The sequence below is a fragment of the Capra hircus genome, chromosome 24 (assembly GCF_001704415.2).
Source record: "Capra hircus breed San Clemente chromosome 24, ASM170441v1, whole genome shotgun sequence".
Classification (NCBI taxonomy): Eukaryota; Metazoa; Chordata; class Mammalia; order Artiodactyla; family Bovidae; genus Capra; species Capra hircus.
The window spans coordinates 22,321,276-22,348,311 of record NC_030831.1 but is presented as its reverse complement, the minus strand read 5'-3'; the positions used below and the strand labels follow the sequence as shown (position 1 = coordinate 22,348,311).

The window sequence follows — 27,036 nt, the reverse complement described above, 5'->3', positions numbered from 1 at the left end:
TTCCTTGGTGGTGTGTATATACGTGTGTGTGTGTGTATACATATATATACACACATAGAAGTTTGATCCTGGCATTGTTCATAATGCTTATCCTGTTAAAATTACACACATCTTTTAACTAGAAGAATAAGCCTATGTTGATACTAGATATAAAATCTGCAAATTAACCCAACTTTGGGAAAGTCAGTACTTTAATTGATGTTGGCATTTGATACCTCACTGGGGGCCCCGGTTCCCCAGATTATATACTAACACATAATTCCCATCACACCAGGCTATCAGGGTGGGGGAAGGTAAAAAAAATTCCCTTTATAGGACTGTTATCATATAAATACTCTCAAACTATAATTGATCAACCCAAGGATTGATAGAATGCAGCTGAGAAACCTAGTGTTTGGCTGACTTTCTCTCATATGATACAATCAGTTGAATGTGGACAGTTTGTGCATTTTTTGATTTTCTCTTCCATTGCTGGCCACACCCAATGAACTAAATTATAACTCTCTGCTCCTATGTTTTCATCACAGTAAATGCTTTTTTTTTTTTTTTTTTTCATTTGTTCTGTGCCAGTATCCCGTTTCTCAGAGGAACATTTCATCTCGACAGCCAGGGAGAGAGCCTGGATGCTCAAGGTAAGGTTTAAACATAAATTATGTTGCACGACTCCCTGTTTACAGATTAAACTGGAGTGCGTATTATTGATGCTTTTGTAACAAATTTATTTTCAAAATTCCATTATACAGTTAAAGCGAGTATTCCTGTAAACATGCTTCACTCGAACATTATTTTTCAAACAACATTCCATTTCCTATGTGTACCAAGAGCTGATTAGCTGTTATCAGCAATTCCTCTAAAAATGCTCAAGCCAGCCAAAGTTTAATTTTGGAGATTTTCCTGGTGAGAAGTGAAGTGAGGAAATACCAAGATACCTCAGGATATTTCTAATTATGAAGAAGGGATTATTTGTTAAAAATCCAGGCCACTGCTCCATTGACTTTAAAATAGAGATGGGTGTCTGAAAGGAGATGAAAGCTCAGAAAGCGTCATTTTTTTTTTCCCCCAGTTTGGGATTTGTGTTTGAGACACAGTCATTTGACCTTCTGTTATTTCCCACTAGTGCTCTATCTAATATTCCAAGAGCTCACTAGAACAAAGGAACAATTAACTGAAATTCCACCAGATGGCAATATTTGGAAAGCCATTCTGAGAGATTTCAAAGCTGTTCACACGGAATAGTCTCACCAAGTGTAACATCCTGGGTTTCATTAGGGGTGCTCTAAAGATCTTTGGTTTTATTTTTTTGCCCATAGCATTGAAACTTTTACAGGGGTAGGGGACAGATGTGTGTGTTTGGGGGTGGGAGGGGTGGAGTATGTGCTGTTTTATTTTGTATCATTCTGAAAGGACAAAATTAGCAACTTAATTCTTCAATAATTTTCCAAGCAGTATTGGTGAGTATTAAAAGCTCAAATCAATGGGTAATATACCGTGTTTGTCTTGGGATCTCTTTGGGATAAAATGCTACAGTTGATGGTCATTTTAAAATAAATTATTTGATTACAGAAACTGAAAATTCTTAGGAGTAGAATTTTAAGGAGTTGCCTAGATATTAAACCAAGTGATTACAGGTACAAAATTCTTACTTGCAATGATTTGAAATGATTAAGCTTTATTTAAATAGGATGAGTGAATTTGCCCCTTTTACTCTAATGAAAGTAGAGATGCTGTGTGTACCCTGAGTGGTGCCCGAACAGCTAGACTCTTCAAGAACAAGAGCTGAACCTAGGACAGAGCTGAGACAGAGGGAAGGCAGTAGAAAGGCATCTGAGAGCAACTGAAATAGAAAAACCACTAAGAGGAGCCGCCTGAGCTTTCTGTATGCACGTAAAAGCAGCCCCTAACACAACCCTTCTCTACTGTTGGTGGGAATGTAAGTGGCTACACTATGGAAAACAGTAGGAAGGTTTCTCAGGAAACTAAAAATAGAATTACCATATGATCCAGCAATTCCATTTCTGGCATATATCCAGACAAAACTATAATTCAAAAAGATATATGCACCCCTGTGTTCGTAGCAGCACTGTTGACCAAAGCCAAGACATGGAAGCCACCTAAGTGACCATCAGCAGAGAAATGGATAAAGATGCTGGGGTAGTCAACAGAATAATACTCAGCCATGAAAAGAATGAAATAATGCCATTCGCAGTAACATGGATGCAACTAGAGATTACCAAACTAAGTGAAATAAGTCATAAAGAGAAAGACAAATACCATGTGATATCACTTCTGTGTGGAATCTGAAATATGGCACAAATGAGCATATCTGTGAAACGGAAACAGGCTCGTGGATATAGAGAGCAGACCCGTGGATGCCAAGGAGGAGGCGGGTGACGAGGACTGGAACGAGAGGCTGGGGTCAGCAGATGGAAGCTATTATACAGAGAATGGAGAAACAAGGTGCTGCTGGCTAGCACAAGGCACTACATCCAATACCCTATGACAAACCATAATCGAGAATAATACTTTTTAAAGAACATATAGATAGGTGGAAAGCTGAATCACTTTGCTGTACAGCATTATAAGTCAACTATCAGTTCAATTCAGGCACTCAGTTGTGCCCGACTCTTTGTGACCCCATGGTCTGTAGCACGCCAGGCTTCCCTGTCCATCATCAACTCCCAGAGCTTGCTCAAACTCATGTCCATCGAATCGGTGATGCCAACCATTTCATCCTCTGTCATCCCCTTCTGCACCTGCCTTCAGTCTTTCCCAGCATCAGGGTCATTTCCAAAGAGTCAGTTCTTCCCATCAGGTGGCCAAAGTACTGGAGTTTCAGCTTCAGCATCAGTCCTTCCAGTGAATATTCAGGGCTGATTTCCTCTAGGATGGACTGGTTGGATCTCCTTGCAGTCCAAGGGACTCTCGAGTCTTCCCCAACTTTACAGTTCAAAAGCACTAGTTCTTCAGCGCTCAGCTTTCTTTATGGTCCAGCTCTCACATCCATACATGACTACTGGAAAAGCCATAGCTTTGACTAGATGGACTTCTGTTGGCAAAATAAATGTCTCTGCTTTTTAATATGCTGTCTAGGTGGGTCATAGCTTTTCTTCCAAGGAGCAAGCATCTTTTTAATTTCATGGGTGCAGTCACCATCTGCAGTGATTTTGGAGCCCCCAAAATAAAGTCTCTCACTGTTGCCATTGTTTCCCCATCTATTTGCCATGAAGTGATGGGACCAGATGCCATGATCTTAGTTTTTTGAATGTCGAGTTTTAAGCCAGCTTTTTCACTCTCCTCTTTCACTTTCATCAAGAGGCTCTTCAGTTCCTCTTCACTTTCTGCCATAAGGGTAGTATCATCTGCATATCTGAGGTTATTGATATTTCTGTCAGCAGTCTTGATTCCAGCTTGTGCTTCATCCAGTCTGGCATTTCGCATGATGTACTCCAAATATAAGTTAAGTAAGGGTGACAGTATACAGCCTTGATGTACTCCTTTCCCAGCTTGGAACCAGTCTGTTGTTCCACATCCAGTTCTAACTGTTGTTTCTTGACCTACATACAGATTTCTTAGGAGGCAGGTAAGGTGGTCTGGCTATATGTCATTCAAAAAAAGAAAAGTAGTCTCTGGACAGGCATTGAATACCCTTTGAAACATGCTCCTGGCTCAGTGGGTAAAGAATCCACCTGCAGTGCAGGAGGCATGGAGACTTGGGTTCAACCCCTGCATCAGGAAGATTCCCTGGAGGAAGAAAATGGCAACTCACTCCAGTACTTTGCTGGGAAAATCCCATGGACAGAGGAACCTGGCGGGCTATAGTCCAAAGTGTCACAAAAGAGTCGGATGACTAAGCACCTAAGCACACACATACACTTAGGCCCCGGGAGGGTGCCCATAGATCTGGTGTCCAGGACTGTCCTACGTAACTTCTGTTGTCCTAGAATAGTATCTACTTAGCACTCCCTTTCACCCTCAAAATTCTGCTTGGTAAATAAGGTGATCGTATAATTTATCTTCTATGTTGGCATGTTTGAAGAAAAAAATAATAGAAAAAAATTGACCCTAAACTGGGCATCTGTGTATAAATCTCCTTATATAGCTTATATAACAAATTATTTTTCTGTAAAGAGCTACATTGTAAATACTTTCCTGCTTTGCGGGTTGATGGTACAGTCTCTGTCACAAGTATCCAACTCGTCGTAGAGTGAAAACATAATGAATGTAAGTGAATGGACCTGGTTGCTGCTGCTGCTGCTGCTGCTGCTGCTAAATCGCTTCAGTCGTGTCCAACTCTTAGCAATCCCATGGACTGCAGCCCACCAGGCTCCTCCATCCTTGGGCTTCTCCAGGCAAGAACACTGGAGTGGGTTGCCATTTCCTTCTTCAATGCATGAAAGTGAAAAGTGAAAGGAAAGTCGCTCAGTCGTGTCCGACTCTTTGCAACCCCATGGACTGCAGCCCACCAGGCTCCTCCGTCCATGGGAGTTTCCAGGCAAGGGTACTGGAGTGGGGTGCCATCGCCTTCTCTGGGACCTAGTTGGGTTCCAATAGAATTTTGTTGGCAAATACAGGCAGCCAGTGGCGTTAGGCTGGCAGGTTTACAGCTTTAATGTGAGATAATACATGGTCAGGGGACAGGAGATGGTAGTGATTCAAGCAGACAGCCATCCTTCACTCCTCTGCCTTCTCTTCATACCCCTGGCTGGGTGGCAGCCTCCTCATTTAACCCCATCAAAACCCAGTATGAATAGTTTTCTTCAGTGAGTGATCTCGTCCTCATTTGTGTGGTTCCCGAGATTCCCTTGCCGGATCTGATTTCTTGCTTCTCATCCAAACTTGTTTCTGTATCTGCACACCATGCCTGTGCTTTGTATTCATGACACAGAATAGCACCCTTACTCAGTACCACTTGAGTGCTCAAGTTAAATATGGGAGTGACAGCTATTAGCAGACATTTTAATTTACGCTTTGATGATGTCTGCTCATTCGCTCGGTCACGCTCTAGTCTTTGAGACCCCGTGGACTGTAGCCTGCCAGTCTCCACCGTGCATGGAATTCTCCCGGCAGTAATACTGGAGTGGCTTGCCACTTTGACCCTCACTAAATAGCTGTCTATGGGAAATATAGCCACATGAGAGATGGGTTAATGTTGACTCTACCAAAATTTTTTTTTTATTATAAAAACAATAAATTTAAGGAAAACTTTGAGGAAAAACTATATCTACCAACACTATTCTAAAATAATTATTTTTTCTTATTTGTGCATATTTGCTATTCCCATAAGTATTTCTGTTTTTCTAGAGTGGGTAGCAGTGGATGTGAACTCTGTGTTTCATTTAGCGTTAGTCACAAGAATCTTTCATGAGTAATCGGAAAGATCATTGGGACAAAATAGTATTATATTGCTTCAATGTCCCATAATAGTTGCTAATTTTTCACTAAAAAATGCTGTACTAACTTTTTTTTTGTACATTTTGTTATTGTTTTGGTTGGTTTGGTTTGTTTTTTTCCTTAGGACAATATCCCAGAAGTAATATTATCCAAGGATGTGACCAGTTTTATGACTTTTAGTCTAGTTTACCATATCTTTTCTTAAGAGGTTTGGAGTATTCTACAAGTGTTTGCAATTTGAGGATATTAGCCTTACCACAACTTTATAAGAAATAGTACTTAATTTAATAGTAACTAATGTCTTCTATATTTAAAGAACTGGGACAGTTACTTTGTGTATGTGAATGTATGCTTGTATGTATATAGATGACATGCTACTTCCACAAGTATTTATTGAGTGCCTACTATGAACTATCACTGGGAAAGACTGAAGGCGGCTGGATGGCATCACTGATACAATGGACATGAAATTAGGCAAACTCCAGGAGATGGTGAGGGACAGGGAGGCCTGGCATGTGGCAGTCCATGGGGTCACTAAGAGTCAGACATAACTAGGCAACTGAAGAAGAGCAAGTATGAACTATGTATAATAGGGTTTTAATGGTGAGCAGAGGATAGCTTCTGTGTGACTTTGCTCTTACTAGGGAGTTAAGATACACACATAAATAACTGTAATAAAATTTAGATGAGACACATCATGGAAGAAACACAGTAACAATATGATGGGCATTTGGGAGGGATGAGGGGAAATAGAGATGGTGTCTGAGCTGAACTTTGAACATAAGTTGCATTGGGATGCTTGGAGATGGTAAGATTTGCCTTTCATTCCATAAGCATGTCTTGATTGCCAACTACATGCCAAGTCCCCTGCTACAAGCTAGGGATATAAAGGGGAAAAGACAGAGCTCTTAAAGTTTACTCTCTAGTGGGATAAACAGCCTTAAAAAAAAAAAAAAAGTTGTATGCTCAGGGGGCATGGAGGGGTGGGATGAATTAGGAGATGGAATTGACATATATACACTATTGATGCTGTGCATAAAATACATATATATGCGTGTATATATATAAAATAGATATCTAAGGAGAACCCACTGTGAGCGCAGGGAACTCTACTCAGTGCTCTGTGGTGACCTAAATGAGAAGGAAATACAAAAAAGAGGGTATATATGAAAACATGTCGCCAACTTTGCTGTACAGCAGAAACTAACATAACATTGTAAAGCAAGAATACTTCAATAAAAATGAATAAAAATTACATAAAATTTTCTGTACCCCCCACCCCCAAAGGTATAAGTGTGATCAGTGGGATGGCTCAACTAGCAGAGGGTGCAAGCGGTAGGGATGAAACTAGGGCTTTTTTGAGCAGGGACTTTTCCCCGGCTCCTCTTCTGGCACCATCTTCATCTGCAGTTATCATGTTAGAATCTGTGGGAGACATGCTTCTAGAAGTCTGAAGTTATTCTGCCTGTACTGACCAACATTCCAGTTGACACCGGCCTCCATTTACAGTTCGTTGCCCCAGGGAGCACATTCACTGGTGCACAAAACCTGGGGCTGGGATCAGGAAGACCTCCATCCAACCCTCGCCAGCTGATGACTGAGGCAAAGCACTAAGAAGCACAGAGTTTCCTGCATGTTTTGTTTTGTAACAGCTGGAAGGAACCTCAGTAATCATCCAGCTCGTTTAACAGGTGAACGTTGTTGGGTGCAGAGAGCTGGGTGACTAGCCTAGTGTCAGACATTTGGTGACAAAGCCAGGGCACCAGGTCCGTGGCTTCTGATCTCGCGTGCTGCTTTTTCTGTACACACCCGTTGTCACTTTCTCTGCCTCATCTATACCACGAAGGGGCGTGTATGTGTGTGCTCAGTCACAGCCAACTCTCTGCAACTGCATAAATGGTAGCCTGCCCGGCTCCTCTGTCCAGGGGATTTTCCAGGCAAGAATACTGGAGTAGCTTGCCATTTCCTCCTCCAGGGGATCTTCCTGACCCAGGAATCAAACCCGTGTCTCCTCTGTCTCCTGTATGAGGGCAGATACTTTACCACTGAGCCACCTGGGAAGCCCACTATACCACAGGGCTAGAAAGAACTAAAAAGTTAGCCTAGGCATTCCTTGTGCCTGTAGAAGCAAGAGTATGTGCTCTCTTCAGTTCAGTTCAGTTCCATCACTCAGTCGTGTCCGACTCTGCGACTCCATGAATCACAGCACGCCAGGCCTCCCTGTCCATCACCAACTCCCGGAGCTCACTCAGACTCACGTCCATCGAGTCCGTGATGCCATCCAGCCATCTCATCTTCTGTCGTCCCCTTCTCCTGCCCCCAATCCCTCCCAGCATCAGGGTCTTTTCCAATGAGTCAACTCTTCGCATGAGGTGGCCAAAGTACTGGAGTTTCAGCTTTAGCATCATTCCTTCCAAAGAAAACCCAGGGTTGATCTCCTTCAGAATGGACTGGTTGGATCTCCTTGCAGTCCAAGGGACTCTCAAGAGTCTTCTCCAACACCACACTTCAAAAGCTTCAATTCTTTGGCGCTCAGCCTTCTTCACAGTCCAAGTCTCACATCCATACATAACTACTGGAAAAACCATAGCCTTGACTAGACGGACCTTAGTCAGCAAAGTAATGTCTCTGCTTTTCAATATGCTATCTAGGTTGATCATAACTTTTCTTCCAAGCAGTAAGCGTCTTTTAATTTCATGGCTGCAGTCACCATCTGCAGTGATTTTGGAGCCCCCAAAAAATAAAGTCTGACACTGTTTCCACCGTTTCCCCATCTATTTCCCATGAAATGATGGGACCGGATGCCATAATCTTCGTTTCCTGAATGTTGAGCTTTAAGCCAACTTTTTCACTCTCCTCTTTCACTTTCATCAAGAGGCTGTTTAGTTCTTCACTTTCTGCCATAAGGGTGGTGTCATCTGCATATCTGAGGTTATTGATATTTCTCCCAGCAATCTTGATTCCAGCTTGTGTTTCTTCCAGTCCAGCGTTTCTCATGATGTACTCTGCATAGAAGTTAGACAAGCAAGGTGACAATATACAGCCTTGACGTACTCCTTTTCCTATTTGGAACCAGTCTGTTGGTCCATGTCCAGTTCTAACTGTTGCTTCCTGACCTGCATACAGATTTCTCAAGAGGCAGGTCAGGTGGTCTGGTATTCCCATCTTTCTCAGAATTTTCCACAGTTTATTGTGATCCACACAGTCAAAGGCTTTGGCATAGTCAATAAAGCAGAAATAGATGTTTTTTTGGAACTCTCTTGCTTTTTAGTCATCTTGGACCACAGCAAAAAAAAAAATTTATTTTATATATTTTAAATTGTAATTTAAATAGTAATGAATAGTGGTGGAAAGAGAGGGAAACCTGGAACAAATTCCTACATCTGCCATTTTCCTCCCTTAGGTGCTGGGCCAATAACTTGACCTCACTGAGTTTTTACATCTTGAGTTTTTTGTGAGAGTAATTGGCAGTAACGTAAGTGTTGGATACATCATGGGCGCTCAGCAAATGTTTATTTTCTTTCTCCTTCCCTCCCAGAGCTACAGGTTCTTGACAAAGTTCCTTTTGTTTATTAATGAGTTGACCTTGTAAGGCTCATGAGAATTAAATGATGGAGTGAGACTACATTTATAAAAGTATCTGATGCACGGCTTAATATTCTCATTTCTGAATTACACTTAACTGCAGTTAGGTAGAGATTTAAAGGTTTCTATTCCAAGTTCTTTATCCTTTTCTTCCGTAGTTTATTTTCTATGGTCTGTGGACATGTTGGTAACACTGATGAATTCATTCATTTTCTCTATGATTTACTTTAAAATGATTTGTCAAATAGAGTAAGATGATTAGATGAAGAAAATATGGCTAAATGTTAACTACAGAATATAGCTTGCGAATACGGTGTATGTTATTGCTGTTATACAATTCTTTTCTACTTTCCTGGATGTTTGAAATGTCCCAGGCTGAATTATTTTTGCAGGATTGCATGTTAAATATTAAACTTCTACCGTGGCCCCATCTCTGTGCAAGGTGCAGAGGGTATGTTTTGGTAAGAAAGAGTCTCAGCCCTGATGGAGCTATGGCTCACCATAGGGGACACTAATAAAATGGGCAGCTTCTTCTTCGGGGTGCTGAGTACTATGGTAGGGGCCCCCATGGCATCCTGTGATCCTCCTAGCAGTGACAGCAAAGCCACGACTGGGACAGGGAGGTTGGATGAGACTTCCAAGAGGTGGTGACATCTCATCTAAGACCTGAAGGAAAAGGAGGAGCTAGCAGCTGTTGATCAGAGGGGTACTGCAGAGAACGAGGGATTGTTTGGGCAGAAAGAGTAGCATCTTCAAAGACCTGGAAAGAAAATATGAGAAGCATATGGTGTATCAGCGAAATTGAAAGAAGCTCAGTAATGAGCAGCAGCATCAGAGTGATAGTGAGAAGGAGGGCTGGATGGACAAGCAGATCAGGAAGGGCCTTGGGAGGCCAGTGATGAACTTTGGGTTGTATCTTCAGAGGGATGGTTGAGGTGTTTAAGCAGAGAAGTAAAACTTCTATCATTTTTATCTGAGGATGGTCACTCTGTATGGAAAGTGATCAGGAGAGGATGAGATTAGAAGCAGAGGCACAAAGTAAAAGATGTTGACGAGTGTCTGGATTAGGTGATGGAGACAGTGGGGGTTCCCAGGTGGCTCTAGCGGTAAAGAACCCACATGCCAATTCAGGAGACGTAAGAGCCAAGGATTCGATCCCCAGGTCAGGAAGATGCCCTGGCAAAAGGGCATGGCAGTCCACTCCAGTATTCTTGCCTGGAGAATCCCCATGGAGAAAGGAGCCTGGGGGTTAGAGTCAGACACTACTGAAGTGACTTAGCACGCAGAGGGTAGAGAGAAGTTTGAGCACAGTTTAGAAAGCAAAATAGACAGGGTTGGGTAAGTGAGAGGTCAAGGTCTCATTCATTCATTCAGCACATCTATTGAGTGCTTTCCATGTGGTAACCCTATTTCAGTGTTGAGAAGAAAAAGGTAAGGGCTACAGGGAATACATCTTATATAAGGTGTATCAAGAGGGGATTAATGGAGCAGCATCTTCTGCGGGAGCACAAATTGATCCTTGGGGACCCCCTTCAGGGATGCCAAAGTAAAAAGCAATCATCTAAGAGGATATATGTTCCTATATAGGGATCTGAATCCCAAAACAGAAAAACTGAACCACGGTATAGTTTTGGGAGTCACTAGCATGTAAACAATAAGCCATGAATACAGGTTAAACTGCCCAAGGAGGTTACAACCTTGAAGATCACCAATATTTAAGAGGTGGATTAAGGGGGGAAAAAAAAGAGTACTCTCATGTTTATAATAGCATTATTCACAATACCCAAAGGCAACCAAAGTGCCCATCAACAGGTGAATGGATAAACAAAATATGGCATATACATACAATGGAATGTTATTCAGCCTTATATAAGGAAGGTAATTCTATTACACGCTCCAGTATAGATGAACCTTGAGGATGGTAAGTGAAATATCTGTCACAGAAAAGCTCCATTTACATGAGAATACAATTCCACTTACATGAGATACCTAGAGCAGCCAAATTCATAAAGCAGAAGCAAGCATCGTGCTTGCCAAGGTCTGGGGAGGAGGAGAAACTGAGTTACTGTTTTTTTGTTTTTTGAATCTTTATTGGAGTATAGTTGCTTTACAGTGTTGTGCTAGTTTCTGCTGTACCGCAAAGTGAATCAGGTATACGTATATATGGGCTTCCCTGGTAAAGACTCCGCCTGCCAGCGTGGGAGATGTGCGTTCAGTCCCTGGGTTGGGAAGATCCCCTGGAGGAGGGCATGGCAACCCACTCCAGTGTTCTTGCCTGAGAATCCCATGGACAGAGGAGCCTGGCAGGCTATAGTTCGTGGGGTCGCAAAAGAGCTGAACGCAACTTAGCAACTAAACAACGGCAACTCGTATACATATATCCCCCCTTTTTTAGATTTCCTTCCTATTTAGGTCACCACAGAGCATTAAGTAGGGTTCCCTGTGCTATCCAGTAGGTTCTCATTAGTTATCTATTTTATACATAGTAGTGTATAAATGGCACCCCACTGCAGTACTCTTGCCTGGAAAATCCCATGGATGGAGGAGCCTGGTAGGCTGTGGTCCATGGGGTCGCTAAGAATCAGACTCGACTGAGCAACTTCACGTTCACTTTTCACTTTCATCTATTGGAAAAAGAAATGGCAACCCACTCCAGTATTCTTGCCTGGAGAATCCCAGGGACAGCGGAGCCTGATGGGCTGCCGTCTGTGGGGTCACACAGAGTGGGACACGACTGAAGCGACTTAGCAGCAGCAGGAGTGTATATTTGTCAGTCGCAATCTCCCAATTCATTCCACCCACTCTTTCCTCCTTGGTACCCATAAGTTTGTTCTCTACTTCTGCGTATCTATTTCTGCTTTGTAAATAAGTTCATCTGTATAATTTTTCTAGATTCTACATATAAGAAAGTAGAATGTTTGAAAGTTATTTGTTTTTTGAAAGTTTTTTGAAAGTTATTTGTTTTTTGAAAGTTATTGTTTAATGGGCATAGCATTCTGGTTTTGTGAGATGAAAAGAGTTCTCGAGAAGGATGCTAATGATGGCTGCACAGCAGTGTGAATGTACTGCTGACTTAAATGGTTAAAATGGTAAGTTCTCTGTGTGTTTCATTACAATGAGAGAGAGAGGTTGATAGTGATTAACCAGAAACATGGGAGAAAGACTAGCTGTGTATGCTCTCATGGAAGCCGGGGGAAAATAACATTTGAGACTGAGTAAGTCTACAGCCACCCCACCATGAATATGTGCGGTCTTGTCTGATCTCAGAAGCTAAGCAGGAGGCCTGGTTAGCCCTTGGATGGGAGACTAAGCAAAAAGCCAAGGATTGATAAACCCAAACGCCTCACAGAGGTTAAGGGAGATAATGCCTAAAAAGTGCCTACTGATTCAGCAGCAAAATGGTTGTTAGTAATCTTGATGATTTCAATCTCATGGTGGAAGTGGGATCCAGCATGGACGTTGAGGAGAGAGGGGGACATGGAGAGGGCAGCTCTAGATAAGCTTTAAGATATTTGGCTCTAAGGATGAGGAGAGAAAGAGGGACCTATAGGGAAGAAGGGTTGATTGAGAGTGACTGCAAGAGACTTGACCACTTCAAATACCTCTGGGAAGGAGCCAGTAGAAAAGGCATGTAAGGAAGGGTCTGCTAGAAGGTTACAGAGCAGGAGGCAGCTAGCCAGGACATGCCTCTTCATTGCAACAAACAAGAAACAGGATAAGATGGCTGCCTTGCAGGTAAATGTGTAGATTTGGGGGCAGGAAGTTAAATGCTGGTCTAGAGGCTTCAATTACCCTCTGAAGTCCCAGACAAGACCATCTGCTGAGGGAGGAAAGGTGGAAGGTCAGAGATCTAAAGAAACTGGCAAAGTATTGAGATGACTGGTTCACGAATAATGACAGACCACTGACTAGGAAGCGGAGGGCGCTCTGGAAGCACTAACATCCACTGGGGGTTGGAGGCCATCAACTTGCAGTTGTCTCATCTTCTAGGCAGAGCACCTTCTCCCCGCTCCCCGCACCCCCAAAAGGGTTCAGAAGTTCAAATGAGGCGTTGTACCTGGGTAGATGAAAACTTCACAAGGGCTCCTTTTGAGGGAAACATGAAATTGATCTCAAGGACAGTAGGGTTACGTTAAAGGGGGCAAATGCTGTATTCTTTTGAAAATGTGGCAGGCGCCTAGTGACTGGGTTAAGAGCTGCAGATACTGTTTGGTTTATGAGTTTGACGTTTGTACAGTGATTGTAACTAACTCACGAGGGCCCCCTGTTGACAGAATAGGTTATTGGGGGCCACCCTTAATTAGCAATTGATTGATTCAGAATGCAACTTTGGACAGTGTACCAAGTCGGATGGTGTCTCATCTCCCATTCACAAACTTGTGTTGTCTGTCACAGGTACTTGTGGTGCTGGAGGCAAGTGTTGCCTTTGTGTGCCTTGAACAAATTGTATATCCCTATAGATTTCTGCCTTATGCACAGACTACCAGGATCTGGTTAAGAAGTGCTCATTTTTTCTAGCACAAATGTCACTTAAATTACTGAAGTTGACATATCTTATCACAGTTTTTTTTTTGCAAGTGGCTTGTGGTATGTGGAGAGAATTCTATTGATGTCTCTCATGGGCTCGTGCCTAGAATGCTTGTGTATACTGAGTCCCTCTAATCAAGAAATGTGTTTTTCTTCTACCCTGCTTCACTATCTGAGTTTATCTTCTTGGGCTGAACGTCGTGAAAAAACAAGGTGAAAAAACAACCAATGGGAGAAGATAGTAGCAAATGAAACAACTGACAAAGGATTCATTTCCAAAGTATACAAGCCTATGACATTTCTTATTCCCATTGATACCCCCCAGAACCCAGAGTGGAGTTGCAATTGTTCCACAGTGATCAAAATGTTCTGTCTATACCAGATAATTTGGTAGCCACTAGCCATATATGCCCATTGATTATTTGAGGTGTGTGATGGAGGAACACTTTTATGCATTTTTAACTTTATTTCATTTTAATTCAGTGTAAGTAGCCACATGCAGCCAGTGGCTACTGTATTGGACAGCCAGTTCTAAAAGGCAGTTTAGGGACTTGCCTGGTGGCCCAGTGGTTAAGGGTGTGTGCTTCCAACACAGAGAACCCAACACAGAGGGTGTGGGTTCTTTCCCTGGCCAGGAAACTAAGATCCCACATACCTCGTGGCAAAACAAATAAATAAATAAAAGCCAGATTAGACAGGACCAAAGTTCTAAATACAGCTTACAAATAGAGCCAACCCAGGAAATTCACTCTGATCTTTAATGTCCAAACAAGTCTGGCCTGATCTCATCCTGCCATCAGGTCGGGATGCTAATGCATGGGAGAGGAAGCATGGGGGAGGGAGCAAGCTCTGCAAACAACCTACTGCTAAGGGGGAGTCACCTTCATTTCTGCCTGAATTTTGCCCCTGATACCTGAACACCAGAGTCCTATGTACAAAGGAAAATGGGGGGGAGGGAACAAACTTAATGCCAAGTGGGTACAAATACTCTGCCAGCAGCTTCACACTCATTACCATCTTATTCATCTTTAGATGTCAGCTTTGAAACTTGCTTATGCTTTTTTAGAAAGGAGGAAACGGAGTTTCAAACTGATGGCTCGCTTGTTCAAGGCACAGAGCTGGTCAGTGGTAGAGGCAAGATAAGAATCCTGACAGGTGTGAATCCAAAGTCACTTCCACAAGCAATACTCAGGGGTGGATGCCCATGCTTAGAACTACCCCAGCCGCAGAACACCTCAGGGTGGGATTGGAAGTAGAGTGGAGGCAATAGGAGGCAAATGACTTTAATTGTGTGTGTGCAATCCGATTATCTCAGAAGTCGTACCTGTATTCCACCTCTCTTGCCCACCTTGCACCCTACCACTTCAGTTGTGTTGATTGTAGGTACCTCGCCATGGAAATACAACTATTAGTGTCACAGATGTGCGATCATTTGGATGAAAATGACAAGAAATAAAGACAGGTCCCAGCATCTTGGTCACCATCGTTGCCAAGTCTCAAACTTACTGATACTTGCATAACTTAAGATGTATCTTGGGCTTCCCTGGTGGCTCAGATGGTAAAGAAGCCACCTGCAATGTAGGAGACCTGGGTTCAATCCCTGGTTTGGGAACATCCCCTGGAGAAGGGAATGGCAGCCCACTCCAGTATTCTGGCCTGAAGAATTCCACGGACAAGGAGCCTGGCAGGCTACAGTCCATAGTGTTGCAAAGAGTCAGACACAACTGAGCGACTTTCACTTTCTTTCATGATATGTTTTATGAGAGGTATGTTAGATCACTTACTATCATCTAATCAAACATTTCCTGGAGTTCAAATGCTGCCTGCCTGCTAACCTGTCTATTTGTATATTTTCTTCTATAGCATTTCTAAAATTTCCACTATTGAAATAATAATAATAGTGGAAATCATAAAAAGCAAACACCTATAATCCTACCCATATCCTACAACTGCCCTCCTTCATGTAATCTGATGTAGTTGTAAGCATACCTTGTGCAGTACTTTTGTTTGTTTCTGTTTAGTCACTAAATCATGTCTGACTCTTTTGAGATCCATGGACTGTAGCCCACCAGGCTCCTCTGTCCATGGAATCCTCCAGGCAAGAATATTGGAGTAGGTTGCCATTTCCTCCTCCAGGGAATCTTCCTGATCCAGGGACCGAACCTGCATCTCCTGCACTGGTCAGGTGGATTCTTGACAGCTGAGCCTCCAGGGAGCCCCTATGCATACTTTGGGATGCTGCCTTTTATTTCACTTTGTCATGAGCGGTTTCCATGCTGCCACACATCCTCATGATTGCAGTATTAATATCTGTGCAAGTCTTTAGAGTCAGCTTACCATTATTATTCCAACCCTCCTGTTTGATGTGTGGAGTCTGTTTCAAAACTAACTTTAGAAGGTTTTACACTTGGAGATCATAACTGGTTGGTTGATACCCCTAACTGGAAGTCTCATTCTTCTGTGTTTCCACATCCCTTGTGAATACTAGTTATAATACTATGAAATTTCTGATTGGATAGTATCTTGGATTTTAAATAAATGTTTCATATATGGGCTTCCCTTGTGGCTCAGCTGGTAAAGAATCTGCCTGCAGTGTGGGAGACCTGGGTTTGATCCCTGGTTTGGGAAGATCCCCTGGAGAAGGGCAAGGCTACCCACTCCAGTATTCTGGCCCGGAGAATTCCATGGACTGTATAGTCATTGGGGTCGCAGAGAGTCAGACATGACTGAGTGACTTTCACCTCACATATGTAATTTTTAACGTCCAAACATTATATTCTCAAGAGCAATAGACAATGCTTATATCTTAACTACCATCCCCTCCCCCAGACTTTGGGGGCTTCTCAGCTGGTGCAGTGGTAAAGAATCTGCCTGCCAATGCAAGTTTGATCCCTGGGTTGGGAAGATCCCCTGGAGTAGGAAGTGGCAACTTGCTCCAGTATTCTTGCCTGGAAAATTCCATGGATAGAGGAGCCTGGTGGATTAGAGTCCACAAGGTCACAAAGAGTCAAGACATGACTGAGCAGACTCCTAGACACTAGCTCCTTAATATATGCTTCTTGTGGAGAAGAGCACAGCAACCCACTCCAGTATTCTTGCCTGGAGAATCCCATGGACAGAGGAGCCTTGCGGGTTACAGTCCATAGGGTCACAAGGAGTTGGATATGACTGAAACGACTTAGCATGCATGCATATACTTCTTGAATTCTGTACAGACTATAAAACTGGCTTGGGATCAGGCTGCCCAGTGACTTGCAGATGACAGATTTTCAGCATCTCTTACTTCAAATATCATTCTGCTTAAAATGCATGCACTGACGTGTTTGTCTCTGTTCTCAAGTTAGTCACGTTTGAGTCTTCAAGAAAGCCATTCAAATGAATCACAGATTATCAGGTTGATGTCAACCATATTAGGAAACATGAACAGCCAAGGTAGTAATAAGCCTCAGAGTGCCTGCCTAAAGGACTTAACCCTAGGACATGAGGATATTTTATTTTCCAATACTTCATACGCTGCTTTGGGATATGGTGTCAAGCCTTAACTGGACCATGATGTTTCCAAATACTGACGTGTCATTCTGTTATTTCTCAAGGCAATGACTAGGCTATAGAATATCTGCCTGGTAGAATTTCTCTCATGGGATCTGGTCGCTAATTTTATTTTCACTCTTAGGGAGAGAGATCTTTCAGATCTGTGTGAGGTAATGCTACTCACGAAACATTACTTTGGCTTCTAAGTTGGACTGAACCATAAGCACATCTTTTTCCAGTGTCTGGCTTAGAAATTTGCTTGGTCTGTCAAAAAATATGAATTGAGTACTTGGAACATTGTGCAATGATACTGTTGCCTCCATCCAGGCATAACAATTCTACGCAGCTTTCTTGAAATAAGAATGTCTAACCACTCTTGTGTCCTGATCAAGAAAACAATCTATAATGAAAATCGCCTAACTCAGGCAGACTATTTTTTTAAGCTGCATCTCATCAACACTTTCATATGTTTACTGTTTAGTGGGGCTTCCCAGGTGGCACTAGTGGTAAAGAATCTACCTCCCAGTGCAGGAGACTTAAGAGATTACTCTGGTATTGTTGCTTAGAGAGTCGCGTGGACAGAGGAGCCTGACAGGCTGTGGTCCATAGGGTTGCAGAGGCGGACACAACTGAAGCCGCTTAGCATGCATTGTTTAGTAAGATATCAAAACATGAAACATCTGCCTTTAAAAGTTTATCCCACTTGAAAGTGAACATGAAAGTGAAAGTCACTCATTCATGTCCAACTCTTTGCAATCCCATGGAATTCTCCAGGCCAGAATATTTGGTGGGTAGCCTTTCCTTTCTCCAGGGGATCTTCCAAACCCAGGGATCAAACACAGGTCTCCCACATTGTAGGCAGATTCTTTACCAGCTGAGCCACAAGGGAAGCCCAAGAATATTGGAGTGGTAGCCTATCCTTTGAACTGGGATCTCCTGCATTGCAGGTGGATTCACTTAAGTAAAATTATTTTTGGTTTCAGAATAAATGTGGTTGATAAAATTTTGGTTGAAAAAAACTGACATTGTCAGCTCAAAAAAACAATCATTTATACAGAACTCAAATGTTTTTAAGTAATGCAGATTTTTGACCATCTTAGGATGCTCATAAAGACTTCAGAAAGGTGACTTTGAGCCCAACCTACCTTTGTAAAATGTGAATAGGTAAAAAAGAAGAAAAAGGACATTACAGGCATGAATCAGAAGATGCAGGAAAACAGAGCATAACCCTGCTCAGTGGGATAGGGGGATGACTGATTCTTGAATATGATAAATGGAGGATTAAGAAGAAAGACAAGCTGAGATCTAACTGCATCCAGTCCCAAATACCAGACTAAGTTATGTAAGATTGACATTTTAGATAGTAGAAAATATTGAAGACAATGCAAATGGGAAGTGAGTTTTTAAGTTGTTTCTCCTCTCTCCACATCTTCAACTGAAATATTAAGTAGGCAAAAAAAGTTTGTTTGGGTTTTTCCATACCATCTTACAGAAAAACCCAAACAAATTTTTGGCTAACTGAATACAATTTTAAAAGAATAAAGGCATGGCCATTCTGGAAACATGAATGAGGACCAGAAATTGATAAACATCTACAAGATGGAAAGAAATATGATTATATTGCTTGCTAATTTTTTTAATCTAAATAAAAATGAAACAAGAATAGATGAAATGATTCACAGAATTATTGTAATCCAAATAAAATAATTCTGAGAATAGAAGAAGACAATGAAAAAATCTAATTACTCTCCTTAGACAGTATGAAAAGTATTGCATCCATTAAACTTCACTACCCTCTTTTCAAAAGAAGAGCAGTTATGGACACTAAGCAGTTAGAAAACATGAGTTCCTACAAACTGAAAGTCAAGAGAAAGACTTCCTGAATGTAGCTAAAGACTATTCCAGAGTATAGAGCCAAACATGAGAAGATAGAAAAGGTAAAAAAAAGTATTGGTGATATGGAAAGATGATCCTAAAGTTCCACCATTATTTAGAAAGAGTCCTTAAAGGAAAAATAAAGACATTGGAGAGGAAAAAAGACATAACAATTCAGATTAGGAGAGACCACTGACTGTTGAGTAAAATAAAATTCCCAAACCCACATTGGTGAAATTTCAGGATAAAAGAGACTTAGAGCGTCTGAGTTTAGACACTGAAAATGTCAGACCTTGAGAGGATTACCCACAGAAGAATGATCGCCTATATGGCTTGAACTTTGGTACATGATACTACAGGTTGGGAGACAGTGGACCCATGCATTCAATGTTCAGAGGGGATTGAGTTGGGAACTACAGTTCTGTACTCAGCCCAACTACGAATAAAGTATGAAAACAAATAGACATTTTCTTACTTTAAAACTTCTCTTAGCCTCTCAACAAAACAACTTGAAGATGTAGTCTAGGAAAATAAAAGAGAATAAAATAAAGGATACATTAACAGCCAAAAAACTATGGAAGTAATATTGGAAGAGTCCAGTTACAAGAAATATCAAGATATCAGCAGTAATATCAAAGCAATTGGTGCAAATTAGATAGTGGATTCCATGATGAATGTCTTGCAGGAAAAAAAGGTCATTCTATTACATGTATTTAGGCTTAGAATCTGAGTATTTTTTTTATCATAAGATGATATATGTTTCTTCTGTCCTGCCAAAATAGTTAAAATCTCTAGGAAAAAAAAACTGTATAGGTATAGAAATATAGAGATATAGAGAACATATCTACATATTTAACTTATCTGTTAAAAATTCAATTTCACTCTTAAAATGAGGTGTATTTTGGAATAATAGCCTGTAGGAAAAAAAAATTCATTTGATCTTGATATTATATTATTATTGTGATTACAAGATATAATGACATATTTATTTCTGTATGAAAGGTAATACCACTTGAGTTTGGAGAGAATAAGAAATTGCATAATCATAAATGCCATTTCCTAGATTTCAAATTTTAAAGCAATCTATAGTCAAAACAAGGAAGCCTTAACTACAGTCACAGAACATAATGCAAATATAAAGGAGGATAATGGTAAGATAAAGGAGGATAAAGGAGACATAATGGTAAAACTATGCAAATTAAGAGGAAAGTTGAGAAGAAACATAAAATGAAGAGTTAATAGGTGACATTCCTTAGAGAGAGTCAAGAAATTTTAAGACTAGGGCTTGAAGTTATAAAGGTAACCACTGGAATAACTAAATATTAACGGTAATTGAGAGGAGAAAATTAATGGAAGTATGTTGAATTTCTTTTATAGTAGAAAATAAATACTATGTTGATATAATTGTGACCTTACAGGAATTAAGCATAGTTTAAAAAAAATTAACTGCATATTTAATATTATATATTCTGTAGTCCTCAGATTCTAAACATGTATATACTACTTTTATAAACTACAATTACCTACATATATATATATATATATAAAGAGAGAGAGAGAATTGATTGGAAAGAAAGTGCTTAGCCAGGAAGACTCCCAGAAGCTATTACTTTTCTCTACCTCTCAGGTGATATGAATTTGGTGGAAACAGAAAAAAAAAAAATCCCAGACAAACAAACAAAAAGTTGAGAAAATCTGAGAAGAATTGATAGGATTTGATGGTTGGGTAGTTATTTGAACAGGACAGGTTTTTAAAAAGGAGTGAAGCAAAGATATATTTTCACACTTCACAAGGTAATATATACTGAAGCTACTGATAAAATGGTACCCAGGATAATATACTTATTTTAAACTTACTGTTACCTTGCTGTTTCTTACCCAGTTGTATGTCTCCAGGCTAGCTGAAAAGTGAAAATGTAGCATTTTATTTGGTGATATTTATAATATGGTGAAATATTTATCATAAGAATATAACTTAAATATTTTTATTTAATCATAAATGTCAAATATACTAAAGAGCCAATATAGGCTGCAGTAATGAATAAATAATAGCATCACTTTTTGGCCAAAACTTTCCTATGGACAACCACGAATTGATGCGTCAGGTGAAGTGTGTGTACTGGCTCTATCACATTTCTTTCAGTGATTTGATTTGTGGCAGAAAGAAAGTGCTCACATTTTGTTACATTAGAAGCTCTCAAAGTCCCAGGACTCAGAATATTTGTTCAGTTTTCAACAAGTTTCTAATCCTGCTCTGCTATCATGAACTGGGATTTTAGCATCTGCCTGGGCTTGGTCCTATTTACTAAAGGTTTTTAAATCCTTACTTAACATGAAGCTGGGAAGGACAGAGATCTTTTCAAACCGCTTTGTAAATTATGAACTCTCCAGGTCTCTCTCTCTTCATTCACATTCTGACCTCACCCCTCACTTGTGGAGTATCCACTGCAATTATTTACTGAAAGCTTTTGACTATAATTGCCACTTTTTTCAGACTGCAGTAGAACAAAGCATTTTATACAAATAGACATACTTCAGTTCTACTGATAACCATGTAACTTGCTTTTCTTTAGCAAATGGAAACAAAAATCTCGAGATTAATGAAATTTACTAAGTTAAGATCTGTGAGGCAGGATCCAAAAGTTCACTTAACCTCCATTTCCCAATTTGCAGAGAAAGACTCTGATGCTGGGAGGGATTGGGGGCAGGAGGAGAAGGGGACGACAGAGGATGAGATGGCTGGATGGCATCACTGACTCGATGGGCGTGAGTCTGAGTGAACTCCGGGAGTTGGTGATGGACAGGGAGGCCTGGCGTGCTGCGATTCATGGGGTCGCAAGGAGTCAGACACGACTGAGCGACTGAACTGAACTGATAATCATGTGCAAAGTCATGCAGAAAATCTGGCTCTTACATTTGCCTGATTGACACTCGAAAGGAATCAGGAAAAGGTCTCTTCAGTAAATTTCGTATCTTTATATTGTTGTTAGTCGCTAAGTCATATCTGACTCTTTTACAACCCCATGAACTATAGCCTGCCAGGCTCCTCTGTCCATGGGTTTTCTCAGGCAAGAATACTGGAGTGGGTTGCCATTTCCTTCTCCGGGGAATCTTCCCAACCCAGGGATCCAACCTGCATTGCATTGCAGGCAGACTCTTTACCACTGAGTCACCTGGGAAGGCCAAGGTGGTATATTGCTGTATACCACAGGCAATATTATGGACAACAGCATCACTTATCACTATCAGGTATTGTATTTTTCCAGATAAAATCAATGTGAAGAAGATCTGAGAGTTTGGACAGCTTCTTTTTGTTTTGGGTTGCAGTTGGTTTTTTTCCCTCCATCATGTAAATGGCTAAGGTGATGAATTTAAAGGATGGAAGGAAATGATTCTTTGGCTTGGAGGAGGTGAAATGGAGAAGATAAAAGTAATCCAGATTAATAATACATTTTAGAACCACATAATTAGGAGACATTGGAGGTTATTCTTAAAAGCCTTCTGAGTTGAAATCAAGCATCTTGCCTTAACACTAGCAAAGCCATATTTCTTCTCTTGATCTGAGTGTCCTTAATGTAGTATTTGTACAACGCATGACATAAGCATGGATTTGCAGCTGTTTCATAACCGCTGTGAAGTTTACTGGCTCTGCTCCACAACTCTGTGTCCAAACTTCAGGAACTCTCCCCAAGTATTGCAAATGTGGGAGGAGGCCATTTGTGGAAGGATTTACTTCGCCCCAAGTTGAGTGTTTTGCGTGCAGCATATGAGACTGCTATTCAACAGGTTGTGTCCAAATGTAAGTGACCAGCCAGAGAGACTTTTTTTGGACCTGTCATCTAGCCTCAGAATTTATCCTCCAAGGAACTGAAACTGTTCTCACCAGCGGTAGGAAACAGCAACGCTATGATTCTTTATTTCTTCTCAGCAATAATGGCCTCATGAATTTTTTAAGCTGATATTTTGATTTGCTGAAAGCCATGATTTGGATGTTAGTGATGTAATCTGAATAGTCAGAGCAGTTGTGAGGGTGAGATGGCGGTAGCTGAATGTTCCTGGCTCTCTCTCCTTGTCTTGGATGGATAGGGACTCTGCAAGGACAGCTCAGATATGGTTACACTGACATCATAATTCATCTGACCAAGCTTCTCTTCTCTTCTGAGCTCCGTGATGAAGCAAGCTGAATTGTTTTAAAGTGGTAGCTCAAAGGTCTCGCAGTCGCACTGAACCTAGTCCAATACGATAATCAGATGGAAAAATCTGTTTCTATAGGAACATTTGTAAAGGATTCACCATCAGAACATTTACATGCTTTTCTGCTAATTTCATGCAGAGGAAGTCTTATTTCTGCTGATACCAGAAGGCAGAACTAGCATTTCCAGTTAAAGTTAACCAGGTTAAATTCCACTCTCACCGTATGTGGTGGTGGACATATTTCCAAGGGTAACAGTCAGAGCCTTTATTACTTATAAAAGTGAAACGTGGAATTTTCATCCCGAAAGCGATAAGGAGCCACTGAAGGTTTTTGAAAAAGAAGGGCGGAAAGATAGATCTCATGGCGATTTGTCAGAAGCACTGAGAGGAGCATCAGGGAGCAAGACGATGCCTACAGTCTCTCGAGCCAGGCGTGATGTCTGCAGTAGGGTGTCAGGAGTGAGAGAGGAGAGGGAGGGGCACATGCAATATGTTGTGAAATGAACAGGTAAATGACTCCATCAGAGAGACGGGGCAAGAAGGTGGGCAGATGCTGAGGACTCAGAACTCAGTGTTAGATTTGGGCCCAGTTCCAGCAGAAGATGTGGAAAGAGAGGGAGCGCAGTAGGGGAGAATCTTCCTGGTTAAACGCACTGTAAATTGTCCAAACCAATGGCACCAATCTAATTTCTGCTTCTGCCCTCTGGAGTAAGTGAGAGAATGCGGCGAGGACTGGAGACACCACACCACAGTTTTACGAGGTACTTCTGGAAACCTGAGGGGAGATTTGATGTTTTTTTGAGTTGCTCTCATGGCAGCTGTCCTCAGGAAAACTGGCTGGTCAGTACACAGGCCTGTTCTTTTCTGCTGATCTTTCTGTCCCTACCCGCATGGGGTCAGATATGTTCTCCCTCCTTCCCCAAAGATATTTGGCAGCTTTGCAGAAATATTGGTGCCACCCCAAACCCTTCAGCAGCATCTGTCCCCTCTTGTCCCTGTGTTGCAGTGAGTCAGGAACCTCTGTGTGGCTTTGTCATCCCTCAAGCCTCCAGGTATGAAAAAGGACAGTTTGGGAACTTCCCCGGTGGTACAGTGGTTATAGCTCCTCATGTCTGATGCAAGAGGCATGTGTTCAATCCCTGATCAGGGAACTAAGATACTACATGCCTTGTTCACTTCACTTCAGTTCAGTTGCTCAGTCATGTCCGACTCTTTCTCACCCCATGAACCGCAGCACGCCAGGCCTCCCTATCCATCACCAACTGCCAGAGTCTACCCAAACCCATGTCCATTGAGTTGGTGATGCCATCCAACCATCTCATCCTCCGTTGTCCCCTTCTCCTCCTGCCTTCAATCTTTCACAGCATCAGGGGCTTTTCAAATGAGTCAGCTCTTCGTATCAGGTGGCCAAAGTATTGGAGTTTCAGCTTTACCATCACTCCTTCCAATGAACACCCAGGACTGGTCTCCTTTAGGAGGGACTGGTTGGATCTCCTTGCTGTCCAAGGGACTCTCAAGAGTCTTCTCCAACACCACACTTCAAAAGCATTAATTCTTCGGTGCTCAGCTTTCTTTATAGTCCAAATTTCACATCCATACATGACCACTGGAAAAACCATAGCCTTGACTAGATGGACCTTTGAGGGCAAAGTAATGTCTCTGCTTTTTAATATGCTGTCTAGGTTGGTCATAATTTTCCTTCCAAGGAGTAAGTGTCTTTTAATTTCATGGCTGCAGTCACCATCTGAAGTGATTTTGGAGCCCGAAAAAATAAAGTCAGCCACTGTTTCTACTGTTTCCTCATCTATTTGCCATGAAGTGATGGAACCAGATGCCATGATCTTAGTTTTCTGAATGTTGAGCTTTAAGCCAATTTTTTTGCTCTCCTCTTTCACTTTCATCAAGATGCTCTTTAGTGCTTCTTCACTTTCTACCATAAGGTTGGTATCATCTGCATATCTGAGGTTATTGATATTTCTCCCAGCAATCTTGATTCCAGCTTGTGCTTCTTCCAGCCCAGTGTTTCTCATGATGTACTCTGCATATAAATTAAATAAGCAGGATGACAATATACAGCCTTGACATACTCTTTTTCTATTTGGAACCAGTTTGTTGTTCCATGTCCAGTTCTAACTGTTGCTTCCTGACCTGCATACAGGTTTCTCCAGAGGCAGGTGAGGTGGTCTGGTATTCCCATCTCTTTCAGAATTTTCCACAGTTTATTGTGATCCACACAGTCAAAGGCTTTGGCATAGTCAATAAAGCAGAAATAGATGTTTATCTGAAACTCTTGTGGTGTAGCCAAAAAAAAAAAAATTTTTTTTAAAGGAAAAGGACAATTTCTCTCTATTTGTAAATTCCCAACCTGGCTCGGGGTATGGCTAGGGAAAGGAGAGAGGACTGGATTTCTCTTAGGGATGCTCACCAGCCTCCACCTCAGATGTTTCCAACTAGTCACAGGCTCTGATGGCTGATGGCATGAACTTTAGGCTCTGAGTTATTCAAGGGTCTTGAAATTTTGATTGTTGAAAATCAGACTTTTGAGGTTCATGAACTTCTTCAGTTTGTGTTATCCTGTCTGCCATAGGATTAGAAGTCTATTTTGAAAGTGAATACTTTAGCCCTGATTCTTTTCTTCCATAGAATTTCTGCTGTAACAACCCCATGCTGAAGAAACAGGGGGTAAGAAAACGAAGCAGGGTCTGTGTGGCCGAATGCCTTTCCCAAAGCTGGCTGCCACACTATATCCACGTGTTTCCCTACATTTCTCCCGTTGAGTATATCAGTGAAGTCAACATCCCTTCCTCTGAATCTTGATTGACTTAACTGGTTGCCTTGACCAGAGAAGTATGACCAAGTTATGGTCTGTGACAAGACTAAAAGCTGCCATCACCTTCTGCCTTTCTGCCATGTTGTGAGGGAGCCCAGCCCACATGAAGAGTCTGTGTGGGTATTCAGCCAGAGCTCCAAAAGAAAGGTCCAGCTGAGGTCCCAACTGAAACATCAGCTTCCAATTTTGAGACCGAGAAAGTACTGAGACGACTTCAGTAGTCAGCCACTTCTAATTACAACTGTATGAGAGAGACTGAAAACCACCTAGCTGAGCCCAGTCCACCTCCAGAATAACAGGAGATAATAAAATGATTGCTGTTGTTTTAACCCACCGAGTTTTGGGGTGACTCCTTATGCAGAAATAGAGAATCAACAGGATGGTGTTTTCTGTTACTTTGTAACAGACTACCCACAAACTTCATTAACTTAACCATTCTTGTTACAGCTCATGGTTTTATGAATCAGGAATTAATGAAAGTCTTGGCTGGGCAGCTTATCTCTGGTCCACATAGTGGATCACGCTGAGCTGTGGTGGCTGGATCTGAAGGAGGCATGGGACTCTGCAGATTCTCTGTCACTCCCCTCCCTCCTCACTCCTCCCCCCCCCATGGTCTCCTCCTCTGGGGCCTCTCCACAGGGCTTGTCCTTCCCACAGCATGGTAGTCCCAGGGTGGCCGAACTTCCTGTCTGGCTTCCAAGAGACCAAGACAGCAGCTGCCTGTCATTATAAAGTCTAGACTATGAACTGGTTGGCATAATTTTTACCAAAATCTACTGCTCAAAGCCACCACAGGGTCTGTCCAGATTCAAGGGGAAAAGAAATAGAACCAACCTTTGGAAGGGAAGAGTGTCAAAACTTATGGTCCCAGTGGACAAAGTGGGAACCTTCAGAGCTTTATATCTCAAAATATTGCTTTGTAAATCTTCGTACCCCAATTTATAGATGAAGAAACTGAGGCTGAGAAAAGTGATTGTCCAAGGCTACTCGACTTGTAACTGGATCAACCTGATCTGATTTCAAATCCAAGTCTATATTAATCCAAACCATGACCACTTTTCACTTCTGTGCAAAATCTAGTAAATGTACAATTTATGCTACAC

General features: G+C 41.7%; 1 protein-coding gene across 2 annotated transcripts in view; it reads left to right on the top strand.

Annotated features, from left to right (window-relative positions):
- The window catches only part of MAPRE2 (microtubule associated protein RP/EB family member 2), a 188,980-nt gene that overhangs the window by 31,906 nt on the left and 130,038 nt on the right, over positions 1 to 27,036 (top strand). For both annotated transcript variants that reach the window (XM_018039486.1, XM_018039485.1), the window contains exon 2: positions 571 to 632. Coding sequence is in view for 1 of the 2 variants with exons in the window: in XM_018039485.1 (XP_017894974.1) it covers positions 571 to 632 (62 nt within the window). In the remaining variant the exon portion in view is untranslated. The remainder of the gene's footprint in view (positions 1 to 570; positions 633 to 27,036) is intronic.